This window comes from Haplochromis burtoni, unplaced genomic scaffold (assembly GCF_018398535.1).
Source record: "Haplochromis burtoni strain Fernald_Lab_line unplaced genomic scaffold, NCSU_Asbu1 Contig_6, whole genome shotgun sequence".
Classification (NCBI taxonomy): domain Eukaryota; kingdom Metazoa; phylum Chordata; class Actinopteri; order Cichliformes; family Cichlidae; genus Haplochromis; species Haplochromis burtoni.
Window position 1 is genome coordinate 5,225,100 of NW_024582367.1, and position 16,894 is coordinate 5,241,993.

Genomic DNA, 16,894 nt, shown 5'->3' on the forward strand with positions numbered 1-16,894 from the left:
CTGTGCTGACTCCTTCTGAAGTCCACCACCAGCTCCTTGGTCTTGCCAACGTTCAGCTGGAGGTGGTTGTCCTGGCACCACGATGCCAGATTCTTCACTTCGTCGATGTAGGCCACCTCATCGTTGTTGGAGATGGCACCCAACACCACTACGTCTGTAGTCTATGGGAAAAATCTGGAACCACAGCTATTGCCATCTGGTGGCAGGTTTAAGTCACTTCAGTGTTGGCATAATTTAGAAGCTATATTCATGCTTAGGCTTTCTACACACATACAATAGGTATCTGCAGTACTATCTTTAGCATGTTCAAGTCACCTTTTAGTCAAGACTGGTGCTTCTAATTCTCAACAACTGTATAAATGGTGGAATAATGACGGCAATGCAAGCTGGCCAATTTCAACTTGCAAGTTGCAGCAACTGCCAGCAAACATTCAAGAAGGGTCATTAACTGGACTCTAGGCCTATGTAACTGAATCTTTGGCCATTAATTTCACAGCTGCTGCCATCAAACTCCAGCAACCACTCTCTGATCAGTTGGGGAATATGTATTTTTCCCTTGCAGCCGGTGGTTTCTAGATGTTTGCCAACTGGTTTCTAGGCCTGTGTAACTCGGGCCTTATTCACGTGATGTGACAGCAAAACCTGAACAGAAGTTCATGGAAAACGAGCTGTTTGCTGTCTTCTTCGGGGACCTCTGTAAACATGATAATCATGACTTCCTGTGCTGAGTTCCTTTGAGGTCTAACATGAAGTTTGTTTTGTGAATTATGGTCACTGTTAGAGCTGGGAAGGAGGATTCTCCAGGATATGGGCACTGGCTAAGGATTTGGGAGTTACAAGTCATTAGCCAATGAGCATCCAGTCTCCTCGGCCTCACATCAGATTTCAAAACGCCAAGATGTTGAGTGTGAAAATGCTCTGCTCAAGGCTTCATTAATGGGACACAGTTTGGAGTTTTTTGGTTTTTTTTATAGAGATGAATAATGAAAAAAAATGTAAAGCACCTCAACAGGACCAGTAGAAACAAATAGTGTTTTTTTAGTGGGAAGAGAGTAAAAGTTATATAAAAGATTTGTTGTGCAAAAAGAGCAAACATATAAATGCTTTTATCCAAACGTACCTTGCAGTTATGAAGACTTCCAAATAAAGTGTTGCTAGTTTTCTGATTTCAGAGAATTTTTAGATTTGCGGTTCAACTGGCTGTTTATAGCAGTAAACGATATATTCCCGCAAACTCTTCCATCGCTGAATTTTAATCCCACCACTTCACTTGCAGGACACATGACATCACAGGCGAGAGAACAGATGGCTCAGCACTGAAAAGATTTCAGGAAAACTAAAAAGGAAGAGTAAAGGGGGCGGAAAGGAGGGGACCGAGCTCGAATAAACCCATCTGCTCACAGATGGATGCAGATTTCATTTGGGCCTGTTATGACAGTCTTGTTGCTATTTTTGTCACCGCTCTCCATCTTTCGCAGAAGGTGGGATGGGGGCTAAAAGGAGGGGTTGAGAGGGAGAGGAGTGTACCCAGAGATGTATGAGGAGGTGTCTTGTCTGCTTTCCAGTTGGATTCGGGATCCCAGAATGCAGCTGGCCTTGTTACCATGGCTGATGCAGGCATATTTATTATTGTTTATGTGTGTTATTACCACACAAATCACAATAAGGGCTGACAGCAAAGCTGGAAACTGGTTATTTGTATGGGAAGTTAGCACAATTTAGAAGCCAGTTAAACCCAGCGAGCTGTACTGATATATGGGTTGCTCTGTATACAGAATATTTCTTCGTTATTTAAATTTTACTGATACTTAAAAAGCAATAGTTTAATTACAGTGGGCACTTAAAGCAGTTCAAGTTACTTTTTCCACTACTTCACAACTTAAGTGTTAACGTCTTCCTCACTAGTAATTATCCAGTAATATTAATTAATAAGTCAGTGTGCCAACATTTTGCATTTGATGCTTGAGAAACATTTTAAATCACAAGAACTTTTAGAGGAAAAAAATGTGGTGAAACGTGAAAATGTAATTATACTCAGTGTCACTTGTGTGCAGTTTAATATACAGACTGTAAATTACTTTGCATTTTAGTACTTTGTAGTAAAATGGTATAGACCTCTGGTTTTTCTTACTGTTGTGTGGATGTTACAGCACGGTGCTTATAAAATAATAAGTTTCCTTGCAATGACACAAGGCCTTTGATTTATTTCCTCCTGTTCTCACCCTCTGCAGTCACTCATATTCCTGGGCTGTGTGGCGGCGGCGGGGCTTGGCCTCAACCTTCTGTGTCTGGCCATCTACCTGAGTTGCTTGTGCTGCTGCCGTAAAGAGGAGGAGGAGGAAAGCAAGAAACCTAATTCCTGCTGCGTCACCTGGTCGGCAGTCGCCGCCGGCCTCATCACATGGTGAGAGAATCACGACTCAGACAGCGTGTTATGAATAACCGTGATTACAGTTCGCACACGCTCTCCTCTGCTGTCTGCCGTTCTGTGTTTTCCCATTTTCTTTATTTGTTGTTCTGTATTCCTCATACAGAGCTGTAAGTGCTGTGATTTTTTCACTGCACATTCTCTATTCCCACACTAACTTATTAGTCTGTAGCACGTAGACTCTCTGTGTATTTGTCCACTCTGTTTGTCTTTTTGTCTTCCCATTTATATTCTCTGTGTGTTCGGCGCCTCTCCTTTTGGTCTTCGTAAACACTGTAGGTTCATGCGTCTCTACCATTTGTTCATTTCTAGTGATTTCTAGTTTTGAAAATGTTCCACAGGATTTGAATTTGTGTTGTTGAAAATGGCTCTTTAGGAAACTATGGTCACTATATTTTGAGGCACAATAAAAATTCATCCAACGCTGAGTTCACTCTGGTATTAACAAAATATCCCACTGGCATTTGTGGCTCTCAAGCACTATACCAGTGGTTGATGGAAGCTATCCTGATGTGGGCGTATTGTCAATGTTCTGCTGACAATGTGGAAGTGCAATTGTGCATTACTGGCTAGGGCAGCCAGCTGGGAGACAGCTTTTCTATTATGCAAATTATAATTAAAAAGCAAAAAAAAAAACAACCAAAAACCAAAATGTAGGTGGATCGGTTACTGTACAATAAGCAGAACAATGAGCTGCACATCTTTCATTTATATTTTGGTAGGAAAATAGGGGATAGGTGCATTGATTCACTGAAATGTATGCAAACATGGAAATAAAGTCTATAATAGTTTGTATGTCTGCCATCGGGGCGATCGTGGCTCAAGAGTTGGTAGTTCGCCTTGTAATTGGAAGGTTGCCGGTTCGAGCCCTGGCTTGGACAGTCTCGGTCGTTGTGTCCTTGGGCAAGACACTTCACCCGTTGCCTACTGGTGGTGGTCAGAGGCCCGGTGGTGCCCGGCAGCCTCGCCTCTGTCAGTGCGCCCCAGGGTGGCTGTGGCTACTATGTAGCTGCCATCACCAGTATGTGGATGATTGGATGTGTAAATCACTTTGGGGTCCTTAGGGACTAGTAAAGCGCTATACAAATACAGGCCATTTACCATTTATTCTTCAGCACAGCCTGAACTCTGTTAGGGAAGCTTTCTTTAAGCAGTCTTCATGAATAGTTCTCCAGGCTTCAGACCTTTCAAAGCTCTTCTTTGAATGCAGCCTGTCTTTTGTTATATTCTCTCTCAAGATGATGCTTCAGTAATGTTGACATCCACATTCTGCTGAGGCCAATCTATGACTGATAGTATTCAACTCTGGGATTTTCTGTCCAAGTAGTGTGTTTGGGATCATTGTCATGTGGAAAAAATGACGTTGAGACTTTCCAGATCGTATTGCATGGTAGATCAAAATCTGACCGTACTTTTCTGTTTTCTTAATTTAATCAATTTTGACAAAATCCTCAACACCACTGTCTCAAATGCAACTCCAAACTATGAGAGAGCTTCCACCATCCTTTACAGATTGCTGCACACAGTCAGTGTTGTACATCTGTCCTGGCCATACTGGTGATTTTGGATTCATCTTTCCCTAAGACTTTTTGCAACTGATTTTCAGTGCAATTCTTTTGGCATACCACAGCCCTTTCTCCCCGTTTCCCGTAAGGATGGCTTCTTGGCAGCCATTCTTCCACTGAGACCGTTACTGATCCTCTAGCAAACAAGTAGTTGGATCAACTGTAGGCCTACATGCATCTGTCACTTCCTCTGTCAGGTCTTTGGTGGATATTTTCCCATTTCCTGAGGTCAGAAAGGTCATCTTAGAGTTTCAGATACAGATCCTCTGCTGTGGATAATTTTTTTAGAGCTGCTAATTCTTATTTGTGTTCTTCACTTGCCCAATTTCCATACTGAGAAATGCCAAGTTTTAGGCTTTAAAAACAAACAAAAAACAGGTACAAGCAGTGGAATTAAAATGAACGCAAAAGCAGCCAATGCCCAAAGAAAAACTCAGAGAAAGCCCAGAGAACTACAGCTCGAGACCAGCGTGGAAGCAAAATATAAAGAAATGAGGGAGGATCAAGACACAATACTTCATGATATACACTGCCCATGCAGCCCAAAAGAATGTAGAAATATAGAGGGACAAAACATGACTATAGTATTTTAAAATTTTATTTCAGTTGTATTGTTAAATTATTTATTGGGAAAAAAATGACGCACATGAAGGTCATTCTACCTATCAAAATCCCTTCTGTGTCTCACTGGGAATATGGCAGGAATATCATACTGTAGAGGTCTTGAAAATTACACCAGTCAGTGCTGTTTTAATGACTTCCTAGTTTTCCTGGCTTGCTGAATGACTGAACAGCGTTTCCTCTCGCTTGTACAGGCCCAAGTATCAAACTGTACTGCTGCAGACGTAACCTACTTGTTTTGCTTGTTTAAAAACTTTTTGTTTATGCCACTGGAAGAATAATGCAACCCAGTGCAATGAATTTGTATTTTTCATTAGCACAAATTTTGTGTCACCCTCACATTGTGTGAGTGCCAACCCTAAGTATGGCATTTTATGCAAAAATCACGTATTAAATAAACCACTTAAAATGTGAAAACCATACTATTTTAAGGATAAATGTTTTCTTTTTTGTTATCGTTAAGATGATATCAGACGCAGTATTTCCCCTCAGATTTTATAATGGAGCAGCGTTGCAGTTAATGTGATTTGTTTTGGCTGGAGGCTGCTGCATCTCATCAAGTCTGTGGTGAACTGAAAACTTCCCTGATGTGAAGTGACATTAGCTATGATATATACAATAGATTAATGGCATTAGTGTTATAGCCTTTAGCTGGTATAGGAAGCCTAAAGCAGCTAATTATTTTTGGCAAGATCCAACTTTTCATTCATTAAAGTTTCGGCTTTTGCGACATACTCGAACACGTGAACTTAGGTAACACAGTCAGCACTTACATCACCACATAGAACCCATCAAATCCCTCAATGAGCTCCGCTGTCCTCACAAAGTGGATAATTGAATTACTCGACTATCCACAAAGGAGGGGACAGTCAACCATGTGACAACCATGCTTAGTAACTACCTGATTCAGATGTTACCAACCCATCAGCTTTTATCAGTCTCACACACAGATCCCCAATGAGTGGAGTCCTCTACTTTCAGTGTGGCCCAGTAGTTTGTTATTAACCATTATAATCATTCTAATAAACAGAGATCAACACAAATTATGGTGGCTCCAACCAGCAGTACTGAATAAGGTGACAACTCACTCACCTGGTTGGTTCTCTACTGCCAGTGTCATGTGATTAATTACTGCTGCACGACTATGTCCAAAACGATTATTATGATCATTTTGATTAATATTGCAACCGTGATTATTTGTCCTGATTATTTGTTGATTTTAGTGATGAAATCTTTTGTTAATGCACTTTCACTCACATTCATATTATGTTAAATTCCTGTGTTACAGTAAATTTTAATTGGTTCTCTTTATTCAGCTAATTTCAGTGGACGTCTTAGAAGAAAAATAAAAAGTGGCCCAAAATGTAAAACAAAATTCAATAAACAGTCTACTTATTTTGCTCTTACATTCCAGTTAATTAGAACATCTTTGCCGACAATTTAGTGTTTATTTAGCTTACCTAAATGCATCTCCCAGAAGACAAATATAAAGTATTTCACTGCTCGTAATACCTGCATGTGCTCAGCAGCTCTGTAGCAAAGAATGTGCATCTTTGGTCGAGCAGAATGGAACTATGTTGGTGTTTTTATGAGCTGGATGGATAAGCTGGAGAAGCTGGCTGGGGAGACAGAGGTCTGAGCGTCCTTGCTTAGGATGCTACACCCGCAACCCGGCCCCGGATAAGTGGAAAAAGATGGAGAGATGGAAGGATGGATATGAAAAACAAAAACAAACAAACAAACAAACTACAGTTTGTGGTTATGTTTTCAGATGGCTGAATAAGTTAAGTTGTGTTGTGTTGAGCAGACACAACTCCACAGCAGTCTTGGTTAACACTTGCCTTAAATTGGAATTATTTCCAGGGAAAGGATGCTGATTCATTTCTGCTGCTGTGCCAGACACTTTTATCATATCATATCTTTAAATGTAATGTCACTGTGTTACAATGTCACCCAGAATAGTCAAGGAAACTTAAAGCTGCATGGTGCAGAAACAGCTGGCATGTGTAGGGAGTGCTTGATTTACCTTGTGTTTTATCGGTGAAGAATTCATTTTCACTGTCGCCTGATCATATTAATTTAACTGTGGGAAGCCAGAATCATGGTTAAGCTTATGATATGACTTACTGGGCAGCCCTAAGATTAATGATTAACAGTCAGTGAGTGGCATTGTAAAATCTGAAAAGGAGCACAAGTGGGGAAAAAATGATTAAGTCTTAAACCCACAGTGGATTTAGTGAAATAGATTAGCAATTGGTTTAACAACTGTGCAAAGATTAAATATGTAGTGAACCTTTATACAAAATATAAGAAAGTTATTGGTAGTGATGAAAATTTTTCACCTTCAGTTCATATGGTAACTTTGTTAATATAAACCCCTCATGTGCTGAGTGCGAGAGAAAGTTTAACAGGTAGAACAGCAAATAAAGGGGACACAGCCGATAAGCAGTGAAGTATGAAGAGCAATAGATTCAGAAAATTGATTTTTTTCCCTCCTATTCACAAAAAAATATCTGGTGCTTACAAACCCAGAAGCCCCAAGGTCATGACACATGGTTTGAAACTTTGTCTGGTATCTAGGACGTCAGTTTTAAAGGGCTCTCAAGAACATCTGACAACATGAGCCAATCTGTCGTCACGATGCCAAAAAAACATAGCGGCATGTTCAGTATGTCATTAGATGGAATAGCCTAGAGTTCCTATAGTCCTGGTCCTCTGCTAGTTAGTGCTCTCCACTGTATTTTCACTCTTTTGCATCATACATTTTTAATGTAGAGAGTACTGCTCATTTGAGACGCTCTATATTTTAAGAAACTTTAATGAGCACTGTTTCACTTGATGGGAACAGAAGTCATTTTCTACTGATGACATAAAGAAACCGCTGAAAAAAATGGGCGACATCGGCTAATTGTTGTATAATTAGTGTTTTTCTTTTGTGTCTTTTCATTTTTTAGTCCAGATTAATAGGTTGATCTGACATATGCAAAGTTTATCATCGTGTTTTTTGGTGAGCTGTGCTTATCTTTGAATTCAATAGCTCTCCAAATTGCTAAAACAGCGAGAAAGCTTATTAGCAATATGTTTAAACTAGATGTAGCACTGTTGTGCTTCATTTTTATTAAAGCCAATTTGGTAGAATTGAAGTTGAGGGTTTTAAAACAGACTTAATAGCATTAGAGTGTAATGACTCATTTATCTGATTTAAGGGTGTTGCTCTCTAATTTATAAATCAGATTATGCGTGATTAGGGAGTGGAACTCTTCCACTCCCACAGGGACAAGGAGACATACTGCATTTAATGAAGTTTTTGTTTCTCCTCCCTTCTGCTGTCCCATGTCTCCTTTGTTTCCCTGGGCTGGATCGCCATACGTGGATTAACGTTTTAGCTGGATTAAATTGGTGACCATTTGCCTTGATCCTGGATTTCTTAGTTCTTAAAAGCATCTGCAGGATTTGTTGTCACAGCAACATATCCGTAAGGTCAAACCAACTCAGGAGCAGGATTATTAAGTAGATGATGGAGGGAAACTTTACCATGCGTAATTTATTCCAATGGAAGAAACTAGCTGTGTTCATTGCACTGATAAAAATAATCACCAGCTCAGTCCTTTAGTGTAGTCCATAATTTTAGAGCCCCATCACTTCAATCTGGATGGAAAAAAATAATGCACACCATACTAAAAGAAAAAGTGACATAAAGGAAATGGAGATCAGTAAGCGATGATATGACACAAACAATAAGATTGCTTTACCAAATTGAAGTCAGCGCTGCTGCATCCTACCAGTCCTTAGAGGAAGAGCCCCTCTCCTGTATCATCTGAATTTGATTGATGATAGCCAGCTCTTGAGCAGAGGTCAAACTGGGCTCAGCTGGTCCTCTCACATTTTTTTTTTCTGCTTCCTACCTATTAACTTTAAAAGAGACAGAGAAAATTGAGTGTTTCGGTTTGAAAAGATATCGTGGTGTTTTACTTTTTTTTGTTGTTGTCGGGCTTAGATTAGAATCCTGATAAATAATAAATAAAGATCTTACTCATTGATCGTATTTGTAGGTTAGGATATGTAATATGATGCTATTTTGTTATATGACTTTATTAAGCCCGTGCATTTTGTTCAACTTCTCATTAACACAATATATAATCAACCAATCACATCGCTGCAAATCAGGGCATTTAGGCATATAGACATGTTTGGGCTGTTAAGGTTCACATCGAGCATCAGAATGGGCATGGTTGCTGACGGCGGACTGGCTGGTCTGACAATTCAAGAAACTACTCATCTACAAAGATTGCACCACACAGCCATCCCCATGGTTTATAGAGATTGCCTTAAAAAAGAAAAAATATCTAGTAGCAGTTCTCTGAGGTCAAAGCAGAATGGCCAGACTAGCTGAGGTAAAAAGAAGGCAACAGTGCCTCAAATAACCACTTGTTAGAACCAAGGCATGGAGAAGAGGTTCCCTGATAACATGTCATGTCACAAAGCTCGGATCTTTCATTGTCACTGACCAGGGTTCAGTTATGAGTGAATCTTGCTGTTCTAATCAAATATTCTTGAGCCTTCAAAGGACAAATGAACCAGGATCAGTGAGTCTTGGTTCATGTGACCTGGTATCGTTTAAGATCTCCTTCTTCTTTTTTTTCTGTGTGTTTTTTGTTTGTTTCTTTGTTAAGTTGTTTACTTTGTGTGCTCAGTGTTCGTTCACCCTTCCTGTGTGTGTTATTGGCTTGTTGGGTGTCAGCCCAAACCTCATCGGTTTCCCTTGTGTCCTGTTTCCCAATTAGTTCCTGTGTATTTATAGTCTTGTCTCACCCTCTAGTTGTCAGTTTGTCTGAATTCTCAGCCTGAGTTTCTCACCCGTCATCTGCTTCTGCTTCACTCTTCTCTGTATTTGCTCAGTTTCGATTGTGAACTTTGGTTTAAACCTTGTTTAATTTACATTCTTGTTTTTGTTCTAGTGAACTGGGTTCTCTTTTGGACAGAAATCACTTTGGTGAATATAAGAGTGCTTTATTTTATTGCATTTTGTGATAAAGTTTGACCTTTTATTTTACACATGTTTAGAGTATAGTGGAATAAAGTCTAAGTCCTTCCTCCTCTGATTATATTTATACCCTTTAAACAAAATCACGTCCATCTGTCTGGTCTACACTTCTGTGCTGCTGTAAATTATACCACAAGCCTTAAGTTAAACTCTCCATCAGCGTTAGCTACTTTAAAGTATTATAAAGTGTGTTGCATTGTTGTTCAGACCAGTTCATTATCATTTGCAGTCCATAACAAAAAAGCTCCCTCTAATGGGGAGGACTGCACTTAAAAGGTTTATGTTGCCTGACTTGGTAAGCTAAGACAGGATAAAATATGAGATCAGTGAAGTTGGAGGAAACATCCTGTGGGAAACAGACTCTCTTTCATCTGATTCCTGACTTTGATTTTGTCCATCTACTGGATGAAATAGAACATGGATGTGTTTGCCTAGTGGATTTCACACCGGATTTGTACTGAAGTTGAAAACTGGCTTCGTATTAATCCCATCCGTCCTTTTCACCCTTTCCCTACACCCTAATTCTATTTTTTGCCCTGATTTTGCCTCCCTTCCCCCTATAATCCTGATCAGTCTCCCCCTTTTCTCTTGACTTCCTCCACTCTAATTATGTTTGACAGTGGCTAGGTCTGATACGCTGTGATGTCCGTTATAATTAACACTGGTGAAGCCAGAGCAGATGTCACTCAGCTGTAGCTGCAGCCCTGCCCATGGTGTAGCACATTAACTCTGTAATTATGGTGTATCATAACTGATCAGGCTGCTCATGCTGAGGACATCTGGACTGATTTTTTTTTACTATAACTATGATAGTTTGCAGTTTAGAATATTACTTGAGGTATATTACCGTGATAGTTTGGCACACAATGAGCATTTGGGTTTTTAAAAAGAATTTCAATTAATTTGATATTGCTTTAGTCTTCCCAGAAGAACAGTTTGATTAAAGAAGGGTGTGATTTACAAAAACCAAACAGTTCATTCCCACACAGTCACTGCAAGGTGAATTGCAGAGGGGTTATTTGAATGCCAACAAAGCACATTATGCCAAAGAGGGTGAGTTTATTAACTATCGGTGTATGCAAAAGGTAAACTGTTCTGTCTGATCACTGTGTGCTGTGCACTGGCAGGGTTAGGAGAACCATACGCCGGCACACTTAAACAAATGCACCTGAGCAATCAGTTGGATTTAAGCACGGCATTCATGGACTGTGACCACTGTCCGTGCAAGAGCATGGATCTCCAGTTCCTCAGTGATACCTCGTGAGAACACGCATTATGTAAATAACAAATACAGGGCATGTGAGAGGAAAATAAATCAGCCATTCCAGAAAATACCCTTTTTAAGCCACACAATGTGTAAAATCTTGAGCCTCACTATGCTCCGCAAAAGTGCTGTTGAAGAGTGCGTATTGCATAAAAGAGAGAATAACAGGCAAAGGTTGACAGTCATGCCCAAGCACAGCAACACTGAAGATACCCGTTCATTTCCAGATCTGGGGTGTTGGACGGCTGCTCATTTAAGTTGCTGTATGGAAACGTGGGGTACAACACTGACAGGTCGCCAGTCTATCACACGGCTAACACAAACAGACTTAACATGCCTGTCTTTGGATTGTGGTAGAGAGCCAGAGTACATGGAGAGCATTCACATGGGCACAATGAGAACATGCAAACTGCACACAGCAAACCAGTGGATTCCAGGGACAGTGGTTACCATTGAAATGATCAGTCCGACTTTGGAAACTGAATAAAGGGGATTTTTTTTTTTTTTTTTTTGCTTCTACTGCCTATAAAAAAAAGTAAAAGATCATTAAAAATTATTCTCTTTTCCTGTCGATTTTAAATATACATTTTTTAAATTTCTTTTTGTGGAACATCTCTCTTGACAGTCACAAAGTAGAAATTATAACAGAGGGCACAAGTGAGAGAGGATGTCTGTGTATCCACTGAATCCATTCGAGGAAAGCTTTTGGAACGAGCAGCCGTAACACAAAATCTATCAGCAATATAAATGTACCAACCAAGTAATTGGCAGCATGTACGTTTGTTTTTACTGCTTCTCCGAACTTAAATGAGCTATGCTGGACTTTTTGTAGCTCTAAAAAAAAGATGAAAAGTAACTATTTGTGTTTCGTAGTTTATATCAAAGGGGATTTTCCCCTGCTGAGAGTTCAGTAGGGCAGCGTAAAAAATATAAGCTCACCCGTCTATACTTATCATCCCAAGAGATTCATTGCTGCCATTCTGGGGCAAAATTTCCAATATTCAGACCTGTCAGGGTCTATTTAGCATAGCTTTTTTTTGCTTCAGGCTGAATTTTTTTTTTAGGTTATTTTTTTTATTTTATTATTAATTCCCATCACTGTCTGTTATGTACTTATTCATTTATCAATGTGACAGTTTGGACTCTTGCTCAGTACATGCCTACTCAAATCTATGGTGTTCTTTCTCTTTGAATTAGACGATGGATATTTCAAGTAGCAGCACTAAGAGAACTGGCAGGACCGAGGGAGTACAAAGGGGAGAGAGAAGGCAAAGAAGAGACTTTCTATTTGTCCTCTCAGTTATTTTAATCTGAATTCTGCCTAAAATAGTTGCCTTTTTTAGAAGTAAGTCTGTGTTTCTCCAAGCTGTGACTGCTTTAATACATTCCCTGCATCTGTGCTGTTAAAGGGGCTAATAGCACACAAACACAGATATACAAAGAACAAATAAGATGCTATGTATTTTTAGTGAGGAACCCAACCTACCCCTGCCCAGTCTTGCTTTTTGTATCCCAGGGTCTTGCTCTCTGCTTTTGTGACTTCTTTCGTCACCTGTATTTGTCTTTTTTTTTTAGTGCTGACTGTCTATATCGCTTCCTGTCTTCCTCTAAAATGATGATTTTATTCTTGTCTGTAATGCCTGTCCCCACTTTCTTAACTGCTCTCCCTGAGGGTAAGTCTGTAACCTGCCAAGTGGGATGTTTATCTGCAGGGGGTCATTTAATGAGGCCATCTCTGCTGTACTAATTAGGAAAATTGCCCCTGTTGTTTAGCTCCACCTGCACTTTGCTTCGACCACAACGATCATAACGGCTCTGCAGGATTTTAGCCATTCCAAGTGAATGTTAGAGGAAGCGCTGATGGCTGCAGACTTATAGTCTCTGTTTTCAGCTTAAAATTTATCCGGAACATCAGGGATAAGTCTGTAGGAACCACAGCCTTAATCTAAAGCTCAGTCAGGTTGAGTCCTGCTTAGTTTTCTTTTAGTCCTGACCTGCCACGCGAAGTAGTGCTGACCTACAAATAGTGTCTTCAGTGTGTTGCATTACTATTGTGTGCAATAAAAAAATCACACACAAAAGACCTTCTAAACATTTAACCTTGTTCAGTAAATGATGGTCAGTATTTATTTATTAGTGGGCAGAGCGCTATAGGTGCACCTTGTTAGTATTAATTTGGACCCGCTTTTGCTTTGAGAACTGCCTCAGTTCTTCATGGCTTAGATCAGTTTTTACTCCATAACGACATGATAACATCACAGAGTGGCTGCGGATTTGTCAGCTGCATATCCATGATGCAAATTTACTGTTTCACCACATTCCTAAAGTGCTCCACTGGATTGAGATCTGGTGACTGTGGAGGCCATTTGAGGACATTGAACTCAATGACATGTTCACGAAATCAGTTTGAGATGATCTAAGCTTTGTGACATGGCACATTATCCTGCTGGAAGCAGCCATCAAAAGATGGGTACACTGTGATCAGAAAGGGATGGCTATGCTACAGTAACAATGCTCATGTAGCTGTTTAAACTAACCTCAGCTGGTACTAAGGATCCCAAAGTGTGTCAAAAATACCTGAACATGGAAGAACCTGGAAACATGGAGGCATGGAAACATGATGAAAACTCAACAGACAACCAGACAAGGAATGAATGAAAACACACAGACTAAATCACACGGGAGGTGAACAGGGAAAGTGGAAACACATGGGAAAGGAGCTGATTAGAAATAACATAATGACGCCACAGGGGAAGTGAAACTAAACACAATGAACGTGGGACACCAGACCTCTTCAAAACAGAACAGGAAACATGACAACACGAGCTTGACAACATAACACACGCAGACCTGACACACATGAAGGACAAGGGAGACTTAAACACAGGGGTGAAGACACAAGTGGAATCTAATAAACAATGAACTATAACAGGGCAACATAGGCAAAATAGAAATGAAATTAGATAAGCTAATGAACTTAAACATAAACCATAAACAACAAAATGACCCAGGATCGTGACAATGCTTGCATGTTGTTTAGGCTAAATTCTGACCCTGGTGTCCAATGGTGTAGCAGAAATCAGCAGACCTGGCACTGTTCTTCAAGTTTTCTGCTGTAGAACTTTCTGCTGTTTTAGTGAGCTGGTGAACCCAATGTGTTCTCCTGCAGCTGTAACACATCTGCATCAAGGTTTGAAGTCCTTCTGTTCCCCTTTCTGAAGCTCAGTTTGAACTTCAGCAGGTCGTTCTGACCTACTCTGTATGCCTGACAGCATTAGAACAGGTCTACCTATTAAAGTGGTCTGCAGGTAATTTTAGCATTGCAATGGCAATATGAACTTGAATAAAAAAAGAAAACAGGCATAAAAAGGCATAAAAAAGTGTCTATTTTTATCACACTTTGGAGAGGAGAGATATGAGTGCAATTTGTAATGTGAGAGTTGACTTTCAGATTCTTACATCCTTGTTTTCAGTTGAGTTCCTGATCCAAGGAGAATTGAAACTATGTAAGCTTCTCAGATGCCCATAATCTTTGAAGTTACTGTTGCACTGTTGTATTTGAGTGCAAGCAGTGTATATAAAGTTTCCCTTGGGAGGTGTACTAAGCTCTGTCATGTCCTGTTTCTCACAGATCATGGTCATATACGGGATCTGTATTCCTTTTTTGTCCTGCGTAGTTATTGAAAAGAAAGGGTATAAAACACTTGCTCACTGCTCTGATCTACGGCCTTCAGTGTCTGTAGTGCAAGACTTGGACATCCTTGTCTTTGCAGAGGATTCTTGTGCAGGGTCTTTGGAGTATATTGTGAGACATTGTGTTGCAGCATTAAATCTTCTTGTAGTTAACAACTGTGCGGCTACTTTGAAATCCCATCATATGGCAGCACAATATGACGGCACTTAGGGAAAAAGTGGAGCTCAGAGAGACTACTTAAGTGTGTGTGTTTAGAATGCGCCGGTTATTATTCTGTTTGTGCTGATGCTCCAGCTCAACAAATTAAATCCTTGGATGGCTGAATATGCAAAAGTGGTTTCAATTTATGCACACGCGTTCCAGAGGCCTGTATTGTATAATTTCTGATTCAAAGAGTGTTGTTTACAAAAATTAACGCAGAAATCCAAAAAGCTTTTGCTGCTTCATTTGCTGCTTCATTGCGCTGTGAGATATATGTGCATCAAACACACACATACACAAATTACAGGTATTTATTTTCTATAAATCAGCAATTTATTGTTATTCATTAAGGCATCTTAGTTTTTCCTCATCCTGTTTGTTGTATTTACATAAAAAGTTGGCGATATTTATCAAAAAATAACACATCGGACACACTACGGTGTGATGAGACAGACAGCTAATGTCTGTTAGTGACAAGGCTGTTGAACTGACAACTCAGACCACTGGTTAGGATAAAATGAGCAGTCTAACAAATGGATGGAGCGATGGAGAGATCAATTCTTAACGCCTTAACAACAGCAGTGCTTCCTGATGTAAAATACATTAAAAGCTCCAGAAATACAATACCCTACTTTTCTTCATTTTTCACACCTTTCTAAAATCATTCTGTAAGCTAGATCAGACCCTTTGGGCGAGCTGGCTTTTACTCCCTGTATTCACCGACACACTCAGCAACTCAGCCTTCGCACTGTAATACCATTCATACTGCTTCACAGCTGTTTACAGTGGGAAATAATTACTGAATAGCTAAAACAAAATTTCTGTCCCAAAGTGCCTCATTAACCTCATACATTTAAAATTTTTCCAAAACTCAAGCCTGATGCAGAAATTGATGATACTGCTTTATGATAATAGCCAAATTCTTTTTTTTTTTTATCTTTAAAAAAAAGGCATCAAATATTCATAAAACGTTGTGCTCTTTTCCAGTGTGCCATGCTATACTACCTTGTAAGTTGTATATTTCCACTGCAGGTTGGCAAAGATGTTTTCAAGTAGACAGAAAATTGTTGTTTACGGGTCGTTTCGCATTAATGTTTAATCTCAGCCAGGTTGTGATAATGGCTTTGAAGCTGGCAAACTTTTAATTTAAGGACCGAAAATGGCAGCACTTTGGATGTAGATGATTTAAAATCCAAGAGACTGCTTTTATATTCTGCTCCTTCTTTATCAAAGGTTCACCTGCGCCTTTATGCATCTTTTCTCTGCAGCGTCGCAGTGGGTGTGGGTTTCTATGGCAACAGCGAGACCAATGACGGTGTATACCAGATGACCTACTCCTTGTACAACGCCAATCACACGCTGGGTGGAGTGGACAGTCTGGTATGTAAAGCATCATTTACAAACATATTAGTGTCACACAATTAGCGCTTCACATATCTCTGGACGGATGAGATTACATCATGTATTAGTTTGCAAAAATAAATTGAAAGCATTTGATTAAATTCCCGTCATTTCATAACATGCATGGTTTATAAATGAGTGACCAATGAAGCACGACTCAAACAACTCTGGGTGAAGACTTCAGAAAGGCTGGATGTGATGTATCCCCACACACAGGCGGACAACCACACAGGCTCCAAAGAGAAGGAAAGCCCACAGGACTCAATTTAGTATGCCTTTAAATGTTTTTATGGGGGTTTTTTTTATAGCTATTTACGGCTACACACAAATTGACAGCCTCTCCACACACAAACCTCGTCCTCTGAGAGAGACACACACTCCCTCTGCCTGCTCCACCTTCTCCTAGCCTCTGTGGCTTCAGCAAACACAGAGCCGTCCTGTCTTTTATGCTCAGTTAAGTTCACTGTGTTTTTTGAGGATTCTTTAATTTTGTCCAGATGCAGTTTTCCATAAGAAATGCCATCATTTGACACTTGATTAGGACTCCAGTAAAGACTAAGACTAAATTCCAAAATGTGGAATTTTACACTGATATCTACTGATATTTAAAAGTGGTGTGGTGGTTAGCCTTCCAGTCTGGGGCATTGTCTCAGTGGAGTTTGCTTTATTCCTTCTC

General features: G+C 39.9%; 1 protein-coding gene across 4 annotated transcripts in view; it reads left to right on the top strand.

Annotated features, from left to right (window-relative positions):
• Positions 1 to 16,894, top strand: part of ttyh2 (tweety family member 2) — a 68,437-nt gene that overhangs the window by 14,555 nt on the left and 36,988 nt on the right. For all 4 annotated transcript variants that reach the window (XM_042224154.1, XM_042224156.1, XM_005913545.3 and 1 more), the window contains exons 2-3: positions 2,232 to 2,404; positions 16,086 to 16,197. In XM_042224154.1, the coding sequence (XP_042080088.1) occupies positions 2,232 to 2,404; positions 16,086 to 16,197 (285 nt within the window). The remainder of the gene's footprint in view (positions 1 to 2,231; positions 2,405 to 16,085; positions 16,198 to 16,894) is intronic.